Source organism: Botryllus schlosseri, chromosome 5, assembly GCF_051294905.1.
Source record: "Botryllus schlosseri isolate E-star chromosome 5, Bs_hap1, whole genome shotgun sequence".
In the NCBI taxonomy this organism is placed as follows: Eukaryota; Metazoa; Chordata; class Ascidiacea; order Stolidobranchia; family Styelidae; genus Botryllus; species Botryllus schlosseri.
This window is the reverse complement of record NC_137240.1, coordinates 5,809,810-5,829,811: the sequence shown is the minus strand read 5'-3', so window position 1 is coordinate 5,829,811 and position 20,002 is coordinate 5,809,810. Positions and strand designations below refer to the sequence as shown.

General features: G+C 40.2%; 3 protein-coding genes and 2 long non-coding RNA genes across 8 annotated transcripts in view; 2 read left to right on the top strand and 3 right to left on the bottom strand.

Annotated features, from left to right (window-relative positions):
- The window catches only part of LOC145439661 (uncharacterized), a 129,984-nt gene that overhangs the window by 82,194 nt on the left and 27,788 nt on the right, over positions 1-20,002 (bottom strand). The gene's annotated exons all lie outside the window — the stretch shown is intronic.
- On the top strand, positions 1,851-18,562 carry LOC145438767 (NXPE family member 3-like). The gene is given in 4 exon segments (XM_080316119.1): positions 1,851-2,332; positions 14,375-14,776; positions 14,779-15,058; positions 17,544-18,562. Coding segments are annotated over 3 exon segments (1,605 nt in total). The 5' UTR covers positions 1,851-2,332; positions 14,375-14,412; the 3' UTR covers positions 18,505-18,562.
- Positions 6,816-8,545, bottom strand: LOC145438770 (uncharacterized). The gene is made up of 2 exons (XR_013915021.1): positions 7,540-8,545; positions 6,816-7,063 (listed from the first exon to the last, which is right to left on the bottom strand). It is a non-coding gene; the product is annotated as an uncharacterized LOC145438770 (long non-coding RNA).
- On the top strand, positions 8,709-11,437 carry LOC145438769 (uncharacterized). The gene is made up of 2 exons (XR_013915020.1): positions 8,709-9,271; positions 11,203-11,437. It is a non-coding gene; the product is annotated as an uncharacterized LOC145438769 (long non-coding RNA).
- LOC145438768 (uncharacterized) lies at positions 11,438-12,789 on the bottom strand. Its single transcript, XM_080316120.1, has 4 exons — positions 12,743-12,789; positions 12,494-12,676; positions 12,222-12,432; positions 11,438-12,094 (listed from the first exon to the last, which is right to left on the bottom strand). The coding sequence occupies exons 1-3, from the start codon at positions 12,752-12,754 to the stop codon at positions 12,244-12,246; spliced, it is 384 nt and encodes a 127-aa protein (XP_080172246.1). The 5' UTR covers positions 12,755-12,789; the 3' UTR covers positions 11,438-12,094; positions 12,222-12,243.

Genomic DNA, 20,002 nt, shown 5'->3' with positions numbered 1-20,002 from the left:
GCAACGCGATGCCAAAATACCGCAAAAGCTTCTTCACGCTCTCAAGACGACATTAGGACAACTGTATATTCATTCATGATTCACGATGAAAAAGTATTGCTGCTGGAGGTTGTTTAGGAGGCATGCAAATATAGCACGAGTGGTCCCAAGAAGAGGTTAATTAATTCCAACGCCGGATAAACTTCCAATTGTTTCTTTGTCTCGTCTTCATTCCTTCTGTGTGACTAGTATCTTACAGTTCCACTAAAAATAATTCATGCGTAAGTCGCTATACTAAGCCAAGTTGCTAACCTAGACATGACTTATAAAGACCAAGACAAATAGGCTAACAAAAATATAACAAGTTTTGAAGTACCGGTACTGGTACATTGTGAGTTGATGACTCCTCATTTGACATGATATAGCAGAGATTCATGACTTGAATGATCAATGTATTGAAAGAAAAGGTGCCTCATTTGATGCGGCATGTGAGCCAAACATCGAGCAGTGGATGAAAACATATCTAAGCTATGACCCGATAAATGTCAATAACAAGCTAACAGTTTCAACTACTCCGCGGCAGAGTATGTGGTGTCGCAGGTCCATTATACAAGTCGACTAATATCCCAAAACAGAACTGAACCAGGTGGTGTGCACAGTCGTAGATATTCACGGTAACTAATACTATACAGTAGGCTACTGTACCTTTTACGATGCGTATCCCATTCATCAGTCCTGAGAATCTTCAACGAAAGTCTCTACTTTCTTCAATCACAAGTCACAAGCTTCGCACCGTCAGCCTTTGCATGCCCAAAGCTCAATATTAATGGCCGACCAGTCGGCTACTCGGCTCGACACGCAGACGACTTTGAAATAAGTGATATTCATCCGCTCACATATGCCACCAATAATATTTACTGTCCACGTTATAATGTTCAATCCAGTTTGGTTTTTCATACAGAAACATCTATCAACACCTATAGTCCCTTTCTTTTGCATCTAATTTCGTATATATTGATATTTATTGCTCCACGTGTTGTTCCCTACTTACTTACCTAACCGGACGCTATTTGTGATGTCACAGTTGATTGTTGGTTGTTTACTACGAATCTCAGAAAAACCTGCAACGCGCAACCTAAGGTAACCGATTATAGGTCCCCGTGTCCGCCATTAAGAAATGGTCAACTGAGCCTGCTTGTGCTGATATTTCTAGTTTCAGGAATAAGATTATATATCCTAAACTGATTTTTGTAACTCATTAGCCCTATCTGTTACAACAAATCTAACCGCTGAGAGCGACCGTGTAGCCATAGCCTTATAATATAATGTATATGGTGTAACTACATTGTCAGCTGCTTCTTGCACCCAACTATGCACTATACCAGGGGTGGGCGAACTACGGCCCGCGGGCCGCATGCGGCCCGCAACACCGTTTTGTGCGGCCCGCGAAAGCCTGAACAAATGTTGAAATATTGATAATATGTGTAGAAAAATCAAATTACTGTGGGTACTTAATGAACATCCATCCCCCCAGAAGTTTGTTTTATCACCCTATGGTGGGCCCAGATCTAAGAATCGGGACAGGGATATCTAGAGTTCTAAATATCCCTGATCGGGACGACCGACTTTCATGCCTAATTTTGACAATGAGTCTCGTTAATGTTTCTGTAGCATGTACGTTTTCATCAAATCAATGTCTGTTTTTTTTAAATATACAAATACATATATATTATTTCCATGATATCAGTCACTATATCAAATAACAATATTGAATTTTGGCTTAGTAGCCAAATTTTATGTAGTGCGGCCCGCGGATGGATTCAAATGTTAAATGCGGCCCGCGAGCTAAAAAGTTTGCCCACCCCTGCACTATACCGAAATTGGTACTAGGGTCAACCAGTTCCGTGTGACCTAATCCTGTCTCGCGAACGAGGTTGAATCAGGTCAAATCGCAACGAGAATGATATCACAGTGACATGCACTTCCACGTATCCACTGGTTGCTGGGGCTTGGAAGCTTATCAATTTTGCCAATAGCTTGGTAAAATGCCGTAGCGAGTAACTGTCAGTAACCTTGCGAAGAAATTCTGGTAACTTGACATAGCAGCTAAATTAATGTAATATTACATATCAAAATGTAAAATGACAAGCTACACGCTGCTATTGGCTGCGACCGGTAATTCGTTGTAAAATTTACAGAAATTTCTTTGTAAATCTACCAGATTTTTTTGTGTGTACAGGAGCTCGGCACCACAACTTTCCCGATTGATCAAACCAAAGAAGCTTGAAGATCACCACTCTATACTATAACCTGGGCATCCAGTCGACGTTGCCGTTCTGCATCGCTGTTGAAGGTGTGTCCTGCCGAGACGAGTCTCGAAATCTCATACGTATGTTGCAATGGTTATTTGTAACAATGTGCCAAGTTTCAAAGTTGACACTCAATTATTAAGGTAGTGATTTCGTTGTCTAAGTCGAGTATTGTGTAGGGGACTAGGGGTGCCTCGATATGGCAGCTATACCTAGCGCATGAGAGATTTTAAGCAAAAGTTGATATTGGTATATGTTGATTTGGATGGTGTTGCACATAGAGAAGAACGATGAAATATCGTATGGCATATTTCGATGATATCAACTAACAGTGCACCAAGCTCCATGATTACCATTCAAATATATATTTCTTAATAGCATATTTTCTCATGTTGATTTCAGGGCAACAGAACAGACTGTGTGCCATATATATAGTGTTACAGTCACCGTTGTATTGTGTGTGAGTGTGTGCGCGCGCATTGATTTTATTCCTAAACCGCCTTTTGTCATTCAAACACCATTCAAAATGATATGCGTGGTGATTCAATATATCATATCTATTTCCACGATGCGTTTACCAAGATAGCGGACGCAGAATTATATACATCCAGATTACTTTTACCTTGCTAAATCCAGGTAAGATTCCTGATTACGAAATAAAAGTTAAAGTATTCACCGCACAATATTAGAATTTTGTGCGTGAAACCGTACAGGAGCAATCGTTGCTGCAAGGGTAGGCAACATTTTCGCTCTGCAGGCCGGTTTCAGAATGAAACTTTGTTTGCGGACAGGTCATTTAATATTCACGCAAATAAATTATATCACTGTATATCCGAAGTAATCCCGTTTTGCGTTGACAGTTCTGAATTAATATAATATCATATAGTGTAGCATACTCGTTGTGTTGAGTTGATAAAGACTAATGAACATAAGAGTGTGTCCGATACAATCGTCAATATTAATATATAGCTACCTAGCTAGCCCAGCTACAACACTGTAAAAAATCTGGTAGATTTACTGGGAAATCTCCGTAAATTTTGCAACGAATTACCGGTAGCTGCCAATAACTGTGCGTAGCTTGTAATTTTACATTTTGATATGTAATATTACCTCAATTTAGCTCTAAAGTCAAGTTACCAGAATTTCTTCGCAAAATTACTGACAGTTACTCGTTTCTGAAGTTTACCAGGCTATTGGCAAAATTGATTAGCTTGAAAATCTCTGCAGCCAATGTATACGTGGAACTGAATGTTACTGATATCATTCTCGTGGTGATTTGACCTGATTCAACCTCGTTCGCGAGACTGGGGTCTGTCATACGGAAATTGTTGGCCCTAGTACCAATTTCAGTATAGTACATAGTAGGGTAAAAGAAACAACTGACAATCGTAGATATAGCCACTATATTATATAAGGCTGTGGCTATCGGCCGGTCTCGCTGGTTACATTCGTTGTCACGGATAGGACTGATGAGTTGGAATATCAGTTTAGGATGTATAATATTGTTCGGGAAACTAGTAATATCAGCGCCGCATGCTAAGTTGACCAGTTGTTAATGGCGAGCAAGGCGACCTGTAATAGCTTACGTTATGTTACCGTTACGCGTTACTGATTTTTCTGAGATTCGTAGTAAACAACCAACGCACCACTGTGACATCACAAGCAGCGTCTGGTTACGTAAGTACGGTAAGTAGTGACATCTCATGGAATAAATATCAATTTATACGCTATTAGATGGGAAAGAAAGGGACTAGATGTAATGATAAATGTTTCTGTAAAAAAAAACGACATAAATCAAACATTATAACGCAGTGGCCAGTAAATATTATTGGTGGCATGTCAGCGGATGGATACCACTTATTTTGAAATCGTTAGAGTGGCGTATCGTCGTCTGGCCATTATAGAGATTTGAGCAAAGGATGGAGCGAAGCTTGTGCTTGAAGAAAGTGGACACGATCGTTGAAGATTCCTAGGAATGCTGATTGGGATACGCATCGTAAAAGGTACAGTACTACATAGTCTTCGTTACCTTGAATATCTACGACTGTGCACACCACCGGGATGACTTTGATTTCATGATTGAAATATTTCATTCGCCGCATTCTCTGTTCTATTTTGGGATGTTAGTTGACCTATATTCTGACCTGTGACACCACATACTCTGCCGCGGAGTAGTTGAAACTGTTGGTATGTTTATGTCATTTTGGGCCATAGCATAGACATGTTTCCATCCACTGCTAGATTTGTTTGGTACATATGCCACCTCAAATGAGGAACCTTTTGCTTCAATACATAAGATAAGTGATTTTCAACCTGGGGAACGCGAGAAAATGACAAAGTCTGTATGAATTCTGACTAAACATGTGTTTCACAACCATTTTCAGAAGACGATTGTTGAAGATGAAACTTATTTCGTATTCAAGAAAGCTCGCCAAATTCAAACTCCAGCAGTCGCGCTCAACTTCATTTAAGCAAATTTGTGATATTCTTTGAAGATTTAGAGGAATTCCCACGTGTAAGTCATTCATTACGGTACTTCGTAGCTTTGGCAGTAGCCTAAAGCTCGTTGCGCTGGATAGCTGTTGTTAATAGCTGGCGAACTGATCAAATTGGGCATGGCAGTACAGAACGACGACTTGTTCCCTGTAGACACTACCAGCATTAGGGTTAGTCTCAGTGCAACCTACCTTGAAACAAATTGATGTCCTGTCCAATGTTTTTTTGCTATTTTCAAACAAGTTTGGGGCAATTTGTCAAAAATGTTAAAGACTGGAATACGGATTCAATGGCGTAAGACATAAGATCAGGGATGGGCAACCTGCTGCCGGAGATGGGAATTTGTGCGGCCGCCAACACCTAATTCAATTAGTATGTGTTAGCATCCGTCGACATGCAAATTGAAATTACTAATTCACTCCCAATATTTTTAGAGATTTTAATTATTCTTGAAATTTTCTTCGCGCTCCACGCAATTCAACATAACTTAATTTTTCGATTTTAATATAGTAGCGCCCTTCTAAATCTGACCAGGAATCAGAATCGTGTGCTCCTCACGAAAGAATTTTTTTATGGTACATTTGGGCGATTTCAATATATTTCCACTACCGATACGCTGGACAATCCTGATCGGGGGTCAAGAAATAACAGCATGCAATAAAGTGCATGGTGAAGTAGGTCATGAATCTCTGCTATATCATGTAAAAGGCGGAGCCGTCACCACACAATGTATCAGTACCGGTACTTCAAAAATTGTTATATTTTTGTTACCCTCTTTGTCTTAGTAGTCTTTATAATGTCATGTCTAGGTTAGGAACTTTGCTTATTATAGCGACTTACGCATGAATTCTTTTTAGTGGAGCTGCAAGATACTAGCTACACAGAAGGAATGAGGACGAGAAAGAGAAACAATTGGAAGTTTGGCCGATGGTGGGAGACCACTCTTGTTACTGCATGTCTCCTAAAGAAGAATTAGACCTCCAGCAGCAATACTTTTCCATCGATAATCTTCTCATCGTGAATCATGAATGAATATACAGTTTGTTCCAATCTCGTTTTGGGGCTGTGAAGAAGCTTTTGCGATATTTTAGCATCAGGTTGTTTTGCGATAGGTATGGGATATACGTGAATTTACAAGCTGGTATGTAATCCTGATTCACACAGACAGCATGTATGTAGGTAGGCGGTAAAATTACAGTCTGAGTGGCAAATATACAGGATAAAATGTAGATTGGATATACCGGACGTGACTGTAACATTACAGTCTGGCGTGTAAAGTGAGATTACCGGACGAATGTAAGTTCAATTTACATTGACTAACGGTAATGTTAAATTACCACGAAATGTCTGGCTACCGTGCTTCCAAACATTTCGCGGTAAATCGAGGTTTTTATTTTTTACAGTGAAGGCTCGCAATCTAAAATGGAGTCCCGTCAGTAAGACAAATGTTTTGATTAAACAGATCTTATTCAATTTGTATCAGCGATCTTCAAATCTATAAATGTGAGTCATGCAAATTACAATGTGCTGGTCGACTGGACTCGTGTGACCATCATGAAGTTAAATTGATTGAAGACGCGATTTTGACTACACCAATTGGGGTGTTTTACCCCTTGCCTTTTCTTGTGATAAGCCGCCACTGTAGTTGAGTAAATCTCTTCATTTCGACGTATTGATTACTGTTTGATGATCACTTGATTGCGGCACACCTTCACTGTAAAAAATAAAAACCTCGATTTACCACGAAATGTTTGGAAGCACGGTAGCCAGACATTTCGTGGTAATCTAACATTACCGTTAGTCAATGTAAATTTAACTTACACTCGTCCGGTAATCTCACTTTACACGCCAGACTGTAATGTTACAGTCACCTCCGGTATATCTAATTTACATGTTCTCCTGTACATTTGCGATCGAGACTGTCATTTTACCGCCTACCTACCTACATGCTGTCCCTGTAAATCAGGATTACATACCAGCTTGTAAATTCACGTACATCCATACCTATCGCAAAGCAACCCGATGCAAAAATATCGCAACATTTTCTTCACATCCCCAAAACGACATTGGAACAAACTGTATATTCATTCATGATATCACGATGAAGTGGTTATCGATGGAAAAATATTGCTGCTGGAGGTCTAATTCTTCTTTAGGAGACATGCAGTAACACGAGTGGTCTCGAGAAAACGTGAATTAATTCCACCACCGGCCAAACTTCCAATTGTTTCTTTTTCTCGTTCTCATTCCTTCTGTGTAAGTAGTATCTTGCAGTTCCACTGAAAAGAATTCATGCGTAAGTCGCTATATAAAGCAAAGTTCCTAACCTGGACAGTGGACATGACATTATAAAGACTAAGACAAATAGGCTAACAAAAATATAACATGTTTTGTAGTACCGGTACTGGCACATTGTGTGATGACGGCTCCGCCTTTTACATGACATAGCAAAGATTCATGACTTTATCTCTGTATTGAAGCAAAAGGTTCCTAATTTAAGGTGGCATGTGTGGCAAACAAATCCAGCAGTGGATGAAAACATATCTATGCTATGGCCCGAAAATGACATTACCAAGCCAACAGTTTCAACTCCTCCGCAGCGGAGTATGTGGTCACTATAGAAGTCGACAAATAGCCCAAAATAGAACAGAGAATGCGGCGAATGAAATATATCAATCATGAAATCTAAGTCATCGAGGGCTGGTGTGCAGAGTCAGATATTCACGGTAACAAATAATATGTAGTACTGTATTACCTTTTAAGATGCGTATTCCATTCAGCATTCCTAGGAATCTTCAACGATCGTGTCCACTTTCTTCAAGCACAAGCTTCGCTCCACCCTTTGCCCAAATCTCACTAATGGCCACTGGCCAGACGACACTCGAACGATTTCGAAATAAATGGTATTCATCCGCTGACACATGACACCAATAATATTTACTGGCCACGTTATAATGATTGATCTGGGTCTTTTTTTTTCATACAGAAACATTTATCATTGCATATAGTCCCTTTTTTCATCTAATTTCGCATAAATTGATATATATTCCATGTGTTGTTCACTACTTACTGTACTTACCTAACCAGACGCTGCTTGTGATGTCACAGTTGTGCGTTGGTTGTTTACTACGAATCTCAGAAAAAGCAGTCACCTAATGTAACCTATTACAGGTCGCCTTGTCCGCCATTAACAAATGGTCAGCTGAGCATGCGGTGCTGATATCTCTAGTTTCCCCGAGCAATATTATACATCCTGAACTAATTTTCTAACTTATCAGCCTTATCCGTGACAACGAATGTAACCAGCGAGACTGGCCGTACGCGTACAGCCATTGCCTTATAATATAATATGGCTATGGTGTACCACATTAGCTACGATTGTCAGTTATTTCTTGTACCCTACTAAGCTTAAATTGATACTAGGGCCAACAATTTCGGTATGACAGACCCCAGTCTCGCAAACGAGGTTCAATCATGTCAAATCACCTCTAGAATGATATATCAGTAACATTCAGTTCTACGTATACATTGGCTGCAGCGATTTTGAAGCTAATCAATTTTGCCAATAGCCCGGTAAACTGCAGTAACGAGTAACTGTCAGTAATTTTGCAAAGAAATTCTGGTAACTTACATTACAGCTATATTAAGGTAATATTACATATCAAAATGTAAAACGACAAGCTACGCACAGTAATTGGCTGCGACCGGTAATTCGTGGTAAAATTTACAGAGATTTCCCAGTAAATGTACCAGATTTTTTACAGTGTTGTAAAGTAACTAGGGCAAATTCGATCTTAGAAATAACAACCTGACACTTCTTGTTTTGCATATGCGCGTATGCTCAAAGATATGTTACTCAATGTTTAAATATGATCGTGCCTGTTGTTTAATATTATCATGGAAAACTGAATGGGATAGAACGGTAACTGCGTGGCCTGTCAATCAGATACGGTTGAATGACAAGTCATCGCAGCCAGAATGTTTCGGTTGTTTACCGTGATGCTCCGGCCAACGTAAGCACACATAGCGGGTTAATACATAAACTTGGCAATTTCTAGCTTCCTCATATCTTCTAAGTTTAGAACACCAAATCTTTTGAGAAGCGATTTATCAGTTGCACATAAGTGTTATTATTATCGTAGCTTTTCTAGATTACTTTTCATGTAGATAGACAGTTGCGATTTGCGATTAAGTTGAACATGGACTGTAGTGTCTGTAGTGCTGTATTATTATTATTTTATTTTCATCAGGTACACGGCTTACTCATTTATACTGTATCTCTATTGAAATGATGGCCTCGCAAGTTAGTGACGTTGTCGAAGAATGGTACGATATTCCCCCGGAAATTGTCCATGAACTTCTCTTCAACGACTTTGATGAAAGCATGGACACCATATCTGTTCCAAATGTTATTCAGCAACCAGTGGATCTTGAACCATTGCTGCGCTCATTGGAGTTCAAAGACCCACCAGAACTATCTGAAAAAGGTATTGAACTAGCTACAGCAGGGGTCACCAACACGCGGCCCGTCATATTTTGCGGCACGCGACTTGATTTGAGATTTAGAAAGAAAGCTAAGAAAACATTTTGAAATGCTGAAGTTTACAACAGTTTCAACATATTGTTGTTGTTGTTGTTTCAAAATAAGCTATTTGTGCCCAACATCACTAGATTCGTCACTAGCTAAAACGGCTTTGGCGATGGAAACAGCATTCCAACGAGGGAGAATAATCAGCTGATATGAATGGGCTGGACATATTACTTAACGTGCAATGGCCAAACACTGCCAAGACTGATACGCTTGGAGAACGGCATATAGTGCATTGGTTCTTAAAATGGTGGTGTGCACCTCTAGTAGCGTGAAATCATCTGAAAGGGGCGCGGAGCTGCGATGAATTGAAAATTTTTCCGCGCTCGGCGCGAGTTACATGACATTCATATTTTGTGTGTACTCCGGAATTCTTATTGTAGAATTCTCTCATCAACAGTCATAACATTCCATGCCATCAAACTATCCTTTGGGGTTGCTAGCATTCTGGTTGCATTTTGTGATATGAAGATACGGGAAAGCGAATTTTTTTCATATCATAAAGAGGGGCGTGTCTAAAAAAGTTTGAGAAACGCTGCATGGCGTAGGGCTTCCCCACAAGATCGAGCTTTACGTGGAGGTGGTCTTTCAGCCAGTAACGTATCTCGCTAGCCCTAATATCGATTCCTTAGTCGCTGAAAAGCGTTTTCATGCATCGTGCACAGCTCAGAGTTCAAAATAAAATGAAATTGATAATAATAATTTTTTTTTGTATTTGTATTCCTTTATTAGAATATTACTTCTTTTGTGGTCACTATGCCCATTGCCTATGTTAGGTAGTACGGCGTTGTACTGACGTAGAGTTTTAAAACGCGGTTGCCTGGTTTATATCGATATTGAATTCATGCGGCCCGCGGCCGCTACGATATGTGAAAAGTGGCCCGCGACCCGTTTTGAGTTGGCGACCCCTGAGCTACAGGATGGATTATCAGTATGAATTCCACTAGAAATCCAGATGATATTGTGATGAGTTACAGTAAGGTTTGCGGGGATCCAATATTATTTACAAAATCAAACGACAGGCTTTCCTCTGTCAAATTTTTACTCGAGCTCATGGAAAAAATAATTGATAATGGAATGAAGCCACCCCAGCCGGAGTCATTGGTCTCTGCCAGTATTTCTGAAAGGGAGAGCGATATTATAGAATACATGGCGGGTTTTACTTTGAGAAAGGCAATTCGAAAATTCAATGACCAGTTAGACCGATCTTTGCTTGAATATCTTATAAATAACACTGGCAAGCCCTTTGGCAAGTTAATCCCCCTGATGGAGCGCAAGGCTGGGGCGCTTGTATATCCAGGCTCAGAACTGCTCTTTCTTCTTAGGAGAGTCTACAGAGAGTTTACGAGGGAATGCAGCAAATCCCCAAAGTTAATGAACTTTTCAATTTTGCAGGACAGAGTTGTCAAAAGTTCATACGTATTCAACTTCAGAAGCAGCATCAACAGAGCAACATGTGTCCATTCCAAACTAGTGATAGACTATGTCATTGGCTTATTTCTTAGAGTGTTAGGTCACTCCTTCACAAAGAAGCTAGTTAACAAGCTTCGGAAAGGAAGAGAGTCAAATAAAGGAAGCCAGGGTACACGTGGTGATTTGAACGGAAAACCTTGATCTGAAAGTGTTTTACAATGTTTGCAATTTCAAAATTGATGGCATATAAACAATCGTCTGCGCATTTGCACACTTGTGCAGCTTAGAGGGAAAATTGCATATAACTTACAATGTGGATTTTAGTAAATCTGGACGAGACGATGGCCTTGCAGTACATTGTAATTTAGTGTCCAGTGCCAGTGTCCTCTTTAGTTAATAATCTGCTATATTTTTCAGATTGACATGTTCTACCCGCGCTGGATCGACATCTCAAGTATGTGATCGCAAGGTCAACAAGAAACGTTATTACAAGAATGACGGTTCAATGACGATGCGAATATTAACAAACCTCTACCACATTAAGGTGTAGGGTACAATACTATATATACCACACCAGAAGCATTGTTGACTTCTAGTCATGCAATCCTTTCATTTCTCATCTGAGCAATAAATGAGCAACTTGCAACAGTCATCATGTGTGGTATTGTATATTGACAAATTATCAAGTATATTGACGATATATCATCCATTCGCTAGATGTTAGCCAGTTATGCAGAGCTGTCCGGGGCACAACTGGTACAAGCAGATTGGTGCATGAAGGCACCACGGAGACCAAAGTATAAACCCGGTTAAAATGAAAGATCTCCGGGTCGCCATGACCCTTTCATATCCAGCAAATGGGTTGGGTGTCAGAGACAGTTTTCGATTTTTCTTCAGATTTTGTGATTTCCTGGCATGGTTCATATTTTGTAATCTCCTTGCATGGTCCGCGGCGTCATGTGGCTGGTCATCTTCATCTGAAAAATAACATCATACGGCAGCATACGATGGACAAGTGGAACAATTGATGCAACGTTGGCCTGGGTGAAATTGTTTCAGTCTCTAGCTGAACCTCAATCGTTACTTAGTAATGGCACCGCTCAAATGTTAGAACCATCCTGTATACACAGGTTTACAACATGCCGCCGAAACTCCAAGCATAAAAGTATAAAACAATCCTATTCCTACCATAGAGTAATTAGTGGTTACAGCTTCAGTAACATATATGGTGAAGGTGAAAAAATAATATAACCTTGATGGACAGCTTTCATGATGATCATCTATCGCAGCCACTGCGGTAATCCTTGGTCTAAAATTGATTAGTTATGCAATAATATAACCTCGATGGACATCAGGATTGGTTACAGTGAGGAATTTCCTTTTCCATGCATATCAGAATTTAGGAAATTGTATCAAGGGTTATCTAACTATCTCACCTTGTTGTGAAATGATCATGAATTACACTTTCTTCTTCTTCACAATGGGTTCTTCATAGATGGTAGTCCAAACATTATTGGCGCCATGCGTGGAGGAGGAACCAGCATTGGACCCTTTGATTTTCTTGATGGACTTGCGCTGAACCTGGTGTTGGAGCCCATAGTATGCCTGCGAAGCATCAGGATTCCGTGATCTATATGCTTGCATTCTCTGTTAGGTGAGAACGCATTAGCGATCAAATTATGCCACAAGCTGTACAATTAACACAGACCAGATTTCCGAAACACGCTTCAAGAATATCTTGAGTAAATGACTTGAGCCATACACGAGGCATCACTTCCAGAAATACTTCAGCCAATTTGACCAAATTGACCGACGTGAAAATGAGTCCCTCAAGAGTTGGACGAGCGATTATCCTTTTTCTCTCGCCTCTATGATGCTTGGATACATCTTCCTTAAAACATGCAGCAAACTTGAATGAAACTGCTCACAATTCATCAAGACGTAGTAGCTTGCTTACTTCCCAATCCATCAGCGATTTCACAAAGTCGTTCTGAAGCTATGTCAGCGTTCACACTGCTGTCACAACTTTAATGAATACCATCACATAGTCTCAAACTTTGCAAATTATCTGAACCCACAATTAAATTTCAATTGCAAATTTTCTTCACCTAAAAAGGTCCGACTCACCTAAAGTAGTCTTCAACATTTGGTAACGATGGTCAACATCAAGACAACTTGCAACAGATGCTGGCCATCCAGAAAAGGATATTGATTTCATACTAGCGTCATCGGCAAACACTATTATCCTGTAATGATAGGACAGAAGTGATCATGGTTGGCATAAGCTGGTCGCATTTTCGATAGATATATACAAATTGGTATCGAATCTATAATACGTTTCAACCATATGTGCAGCATTGCAAAAAGTGTGGGCTGTTTTCTATTTATAAACCTGTATCCGAGAGTAGCTCAGGAATTTCGTAAATTTATTTATTTGTAGACCTGATTTTAGGTTGAATATGATCATCTTCCTCCAAATCAAGATAGAGCATTCCCTTCCTCTCATATGCTACCCAGTCACCTATTGAAAAGCAAGTAAGTCACAAATTAGCGTTCAACTTATTCTAAATTTCACCTACCTTGAATATGAGATGCGCGCGTCCTTTTTCAATCGGGCAACATTTTGATAATAGAATTTTTTAGCACAAACTTTTCTGGGAGCTGGCTCTTTCCTTGGTGGGGAAGAGAATGATGCGGATTTTTTAGGCAAATTGAGGCAAGGCATGGCTCCCAACTTCAGCCGACGTCTCCCAGAAGCACCTGCCGCTATGATATCTTCTGGCCGGAAATGTCGATCACATATTGTGGCTCTTGAAAACACAATTAATGGTCTATGAAAGAATAATTGCATGATGCCAGTAACAACGTATCGGTCGCAGTCGCAGGTTTGCGCTTAATACATATAAATATCCAGCTTTTATATGATAGCGGCATGCACTAATCTGGCGGAACACCTCCCATACCATTTACAGATCATTATCTGTCACAACAGAATAGAAATTCCGCAACTCACGATTCTCTTTCAAGCTGACTGATTATATTATCTCTTTTATCCGTAGAATCGCGCATGGACAATATGAAACAACGTAGTTGCGACCGGTGCTGCCTTTCCTGTTCGTCCTTTGCGAGATCCACCCTGTAAATGACAAAGAGTGCTGAATTACTATTTTTTCGACTAGTATTACAACCAGGAACCAGGGACGGCACAATTCTTCGCAGGCATTTCCAATATCCGATAGCTGTAAATAAGTACCAATATAGTTCTGCAAAACAAATATATATACATATAGAGTAGGTCAAATGGTACATCCGATCACAGCTAACAAACGAAACTTCTGGATGCCAAAGTCTCGGCGGTCTCACGGCTCTCGCCATAGTGAGCAAAACACGGTTTCGCGCCTCCGCTAATTTGCACGATGACTTGTCATTCAACCGTATCTGATTGACAGGTAACGCAGTCACCATTCTATCCCATTCAGTTTTCCATGATATTATGATCAAATGGACGTTATGGTCCGCGACTTATACATCGTCATTACAATATGAAGTGATGGGGATATCATCGCCTGCCATTTCCGTTTCTCTTTAGATATCTGCAGGAATAGCAACTAATATGAGAAGATCGATATGTCGTCTCTACAGTCAGCAAAATGTAAATTATTATGGTTCTGCGTCATTACTGTAATTGTACTGGCGACTGTCTTCAAGAGCGGAAACCTGCGTAGTCGATTCAAGATCTTAAATAGTTCATGTATGTCAAAGAGCTCAAATGCACCGAATCCGATATGTGAAACGGAATGGATACATTATTTCCCTAATTTATTTAAAGCAATGAAGCAAATCACTATGAAAGGCAGGTCGGGCATAACTTGCCCTAAAACCACGAATATTGAACTGGTGGATGAGATGGTTGAGTATAGAAAGGGAAACACCCTCCACGCCATCATCACTGCGTACGATGAATTGGGAAGGCGAAAAAATTACGGTGGTGACTTTTCTTCGTTACTTTAAGAAGACCGCTTTCCACGAACGACGGAGTGACGTGCGAATTGGAAGACACATGGGACGGCACGTATTTAGTGGAATGCATACTACCGTGGTCTGGAAATGTTGTGCTAAACGCTCTTCTCATTCATCCAAGCGAAAGTATTATCCAGATGATGCAGAAATTTTCAACGGAAACACATTTCGGTCAGACTATTTACACGAGGATGAGAAATTCCTCAAATAAAACGGAAGAGAGTGTCTGCACTGTTGCGTTTCCCGAAAAGAGGTGAAATTTTGCTTTGTGGCCGGTAAAATATTCAATTAGCGCGTGTTCGTTTGTATAAATGCGGCTAGTAAAGCTCGCAATTACAACTGGCGGGCTGATTTGTATCATTATGACCCTAATAATCCAAACGCCCTAAGACGGCAGCACTGACAATATTTATCAAGTTCGAAGCAAAAGTGAACGACAAGAAAAATTAAAGTAAACACATCGAACTATCACATCATCGTGAATAAATTATATAAGAATCGATTGCCGTAAACTCATTTGTATATGCATAATGATATTTGCTTCATATATAGGACTACAAAATTTAATGATCGGGAAATCACGGTTGGAATGTCAGATTGTAGCGCAACGCTTTGTTGCCGCCGACAAAATTGAGTATTGAATCGTAAAGTTGACTAAATGATACCAGTTAACAACATTCACCATGGCTGAATTCTTCCCGACTCGTGGGAATTGATTGAATCGTGCGTGACTGACAGTTTAACAATCGAGTTATGGCAAGGGTTGCATTCAAAAGAAACTGTGTTTTAAAACACTTTGTTTAAACATGTTTCAAACAATGTTTTTAACAAAGGCCTTTTTTAAAAAAAGTTGTATTTTTTTATGTTGTAAAATTATGCCATAATTATGTAAATACTTTCCAAAGAAAATTGGAATGAGCCTACGGAAAATTACCACCCAATATAGCTGATGTATATCGATATGGGATGGTTGGAACACTCAAATAGTCGTTTCAGGTTTCAACAGCAACAGTACATATATTTCGTCAATCCACTTTGACGTCACAGCTGACTATTCGTGACGTTATGGTTTAAAAAATAAAATAAAATAGAAAAACACGTTTTAAACAAGGGCCTTGTTTTAAATTGATTTTTGTTTTAAATGCAACCCTAGGTACGGCTATCCTTGGAATTATGACTAACCTCGACGCGGAATCTAGAAAGCCTCTTACCTACAAAAGGCTGTTATTGAAGATAAAGCAACTTGATGTTGTTGTCTTTGGTCGTTGCGCATTGGCTGGATATGTCTTATATATATGATTCGTGGGACACCGACTTGTAAATGAACCCACCTTCGTTCTAGGCTTTATAAGGCACCGCATACGCGGATCAAGGCGACGAGATGCCCAGACAAACCTCCAACAATTCCATTGGAATTCTGATGTCGACCTAGGTCGAACTTCAAATCGTAATCCATCGTTTTACAGTTATGGAACGTACTACTATACGCCACGCCGCCACTAATAAACAACCGGAGTTATAACATCACAGGATGAATCCCATGTAGTGAACTTTCATTTTGAGCCCATATGGTTTCACTAATTTTTAATTATGATGGATAAGTTGTTTAATGTCGTTGTATAGGTCTTTGTGAATGACAATTGAAAATATAGTGCCAATATGGCCCTTTTGGCGAGAAAAGTTACCGATCTCACGTGTAGCGGCGGTTCTTAAACTTTTTTGACTGCGACTCAAATCGGAGTTCTATTGGCATCTCGCAACACAAGCCTAATGCATTTTTAGGGTTAACGCGCTACGTTTCTACGGCCATATATGAAATAGAATATATGCAGACAATCAGTTGTACGCACGCAGTTCTGCGAAACATGTGTGACATATGCCATTTCGAATGGGGGGAATAATAGGTGCTATTCGGTTACGACTTATTTGCACGATCGGACATATCAATATCGAAGGTTTTAACGAATTAGCGACGATCATTCTGGGCGAAGGTTTTGTCGCCACCATATTATTCTGTATTGCATGTTGGTCGAAACTTCATATCTTCAATGTCATGGTGGGGAAAGGGTTGGCCGCGAAATACTTATGTCTAATAGTTCCGCACCAGAATATTGCCCACGACTAGATTAATGCACCCTACGACATCGGACAGCGTTAACTGATACTAGGAATATACCGTCATTTCACAATTGCGATTAGTTAGATAGATTCAAAAAATAAAGTTGCGGCATTTTCAGCCCTGCTATTCCTCTCTCCCTGCTATTCTCTCTCTCTACCATGCCCGAGTACCGCGCAAGCTACAGCTTCCCCGAAGCCTATCCCGATCACTCCGACCGAGGTCGACTTCAGAATTCCGATACCTAAGTGTTGGAGGTTTACCTAGGCTCATCCTCGCCACCACTTCTGCGTAAGCGGTGTCCAACAAAAACCCTAGAGGTGGGCCGTGCTATAAGTCGGCAGTTACGGAAAATAATGAACAATAGCGGCCTGATGGTGTAAATGATCATAGTAGTCTACAAGCACCATGATTACCACAAAAAAAATTGAATCATAATTGTGACGGGTTGCCAAACCCGATAGTGTTTGCTTGACAAGTCAGTGTATTCATATCCTTTGGCATTGATATGAACACCAAACATATACAGATATTTTATATCAGATTTAAATTAAAATGCAAAGATATACAAATTGGCTCAAGTATAGGTGTCAAATCCCTTTCAACGTTCTTACAATTTCAGCCCGGATGAACTATGTGATTATTCCAACCCCACACACGGGGAGCAGCGAATGTGCTTGATGCCACCATCCGGTGAATGTTCCGAGATTGTTTGGCAATACGTGGGCGAAGACCAAACGCTTTTACAACTGCATGATGATTACTATTTTCGCGAAGGTTACAATTTCCTCGTTCCCATCCGTGGTAGCAATGTTCTATTCACAGTTTTTGACGACGGAAGATCGACTGTAGCCTTCTCGGAACGGCTCACCCGTCAGGCGAGCATCGATCCAATGACGCCGACCGGTTGGTTCTACGACAACGTACGGCATCCTATAGACGCACAGCACAGTAAATCCTTCAATGTAGCTTGCTTGCAAGATAAAAGGTTGTTTTTCGTCGGGGATTCGACTATGCAAATGTTATATCAACATGTCTTACGGTCAGTGAACCTCGCTGACACTGGTAAAAATAGCGAATTCGTATGGTCTCAAGGGCGAAACGCTGAGGACGAAACGCGTAATATGACCATGCACTACAGGTCACACGGGCCTCCCTTACTCAACACTGGTCCAGAAGATTCTCGTCCTTATATCAGCGATACTCTAGACGCCATTACATCTGGAGGAGAAGGAACGATTGTATTCCTAACTCTTGGGTATGATTTCCACGTTTTAACTCCGGACGTTTATCTCAAGAGATTATTAATAATTAAGGATGCGGCTCAAGACTTGATGCGCCGTCTACCGGGGATAAAATTTATCATAAAAGGTCTGCATTACCATGCCGGAGAAATTCGTGAACGGCTGTGGTTAACGTATCGATTTGAAGTTCTACTTAGAAGCGTCTTTGCGAATATGCCTAATGTGACGTACGTTGAATTGTGGGACAAGACCCTGCTCTATAACAACACTGATTTACATCCGGTTGGTACTGCTTTGAAGAATATGGTCAATTCCGTAATGTCACCAATTTGTTTATGAAAATTAGTGAGAGTGTGGATACCCCCTCTGTGCATAATAACAAACATACAGCACTCTTGTTTCACTGGCTTTGCTCAAACATAATATTGTTCGCTGTTCTCCAGCTACCATTATATCTATATGTAGGGCGCGTAAATGAGGAAGCGCTCTGGTCTAGAGGTATATTTGTGAAGCGTGTGTTGATTAGATTTGCAATACAAGTAATATGTGGTGACTGGGAGACGGATAGCGATCAAGTCTGTAGTGCGAGTGCACCAAGGGTTATAGGTATGCACCAAGGGTTATAGGTAAAGTCTGGTGTTAAAGATGGTCGCATTTGTAGCAAAGCGTACTTTATAACAGATCAGTTTGAAACGTTTTGTTTTCAAAGCCGTCTCAATTATGTCTATAATGTGCATTCATTTTCGAACGACTATGTAGCATGAATGTCAGGTCGACTTGCACTAGAAACAAATAGCTGATTTATATGATATGGAACTCTAAACGTCTATCTTCAAAATCGGCAGCAGTTACAACGAAAGTAATATATACCTTATCATAGGGGTGGCAATTTCTCCAGACAAATACGGATCAAAAAATCGCGGATAATTTTTCTATGATGTTGCTGTTATCTATTTCTTAAACATAACTTCGATAGTAGATGCGTAGTAGGCTACCTTCGTACGTAGCCTGCGTATGAAGGGTGTTGATGTGATAAAAGCCAAGTCTTCAACGGAATCATCGGAACTTTTAGGCTCGGAATATTCACGAATCCGATTCATAGGAAATCTGCATTCACAATCATAAATCACACTGCTTTGAATATCAAACCTTTCGTCTAAGCCAGTGGTTCACAAACTTTTATTGTCACCGACCCCTTCAGACAAAATATTAATTCTGCAGAGCCCCGCCTAAATTTGACCTGAAACTCCATTAGCATACTATTACCTATTGTGATAATTATGCTACTCGACTACTGCAGTGTGCGTGTCAAATAGATGTTGTTGTTGAAGAAATAAAGAACACCAGAACAAACCAGCGCATTAAGGAAGGTCGAATATACCACTGGCACTGACATAATACTAAAATAAAGAAAACGGTGGAAAAATATAAGAATGAAGACAGGATATAGGCCGGCGACCAAACTGCTATATCTTCATAGAGATGAAAAGGGCCAGGGGTTCTTAGCGGGAGTTGCGCCTCGCGCTGTTAGGACTTAGTCATCTTTCGCCAGCGGTTTTTTCCAGGGGAAATTAATTTTTTTTTAAAGTGACCAAACGTGCCATGCCAAAACGTTTTCGACGTAAGCATATTTATAAATAGAGGGCCGTTGTTGCCTCTCCTTAACTAAACCGTATGCTTTCCATTACGTAATAGACGAGTCAATCCTGATTTGACTGTAATCGACTTGCGTAGTTGACTGGTGGTAGACTCTGTATGATAGTTTAAGGTCAATGGAAATATTGTAGCCCGCAGCATAGGTATATTTAGGCATAACGGTAACCTAGAGTTTATCCTC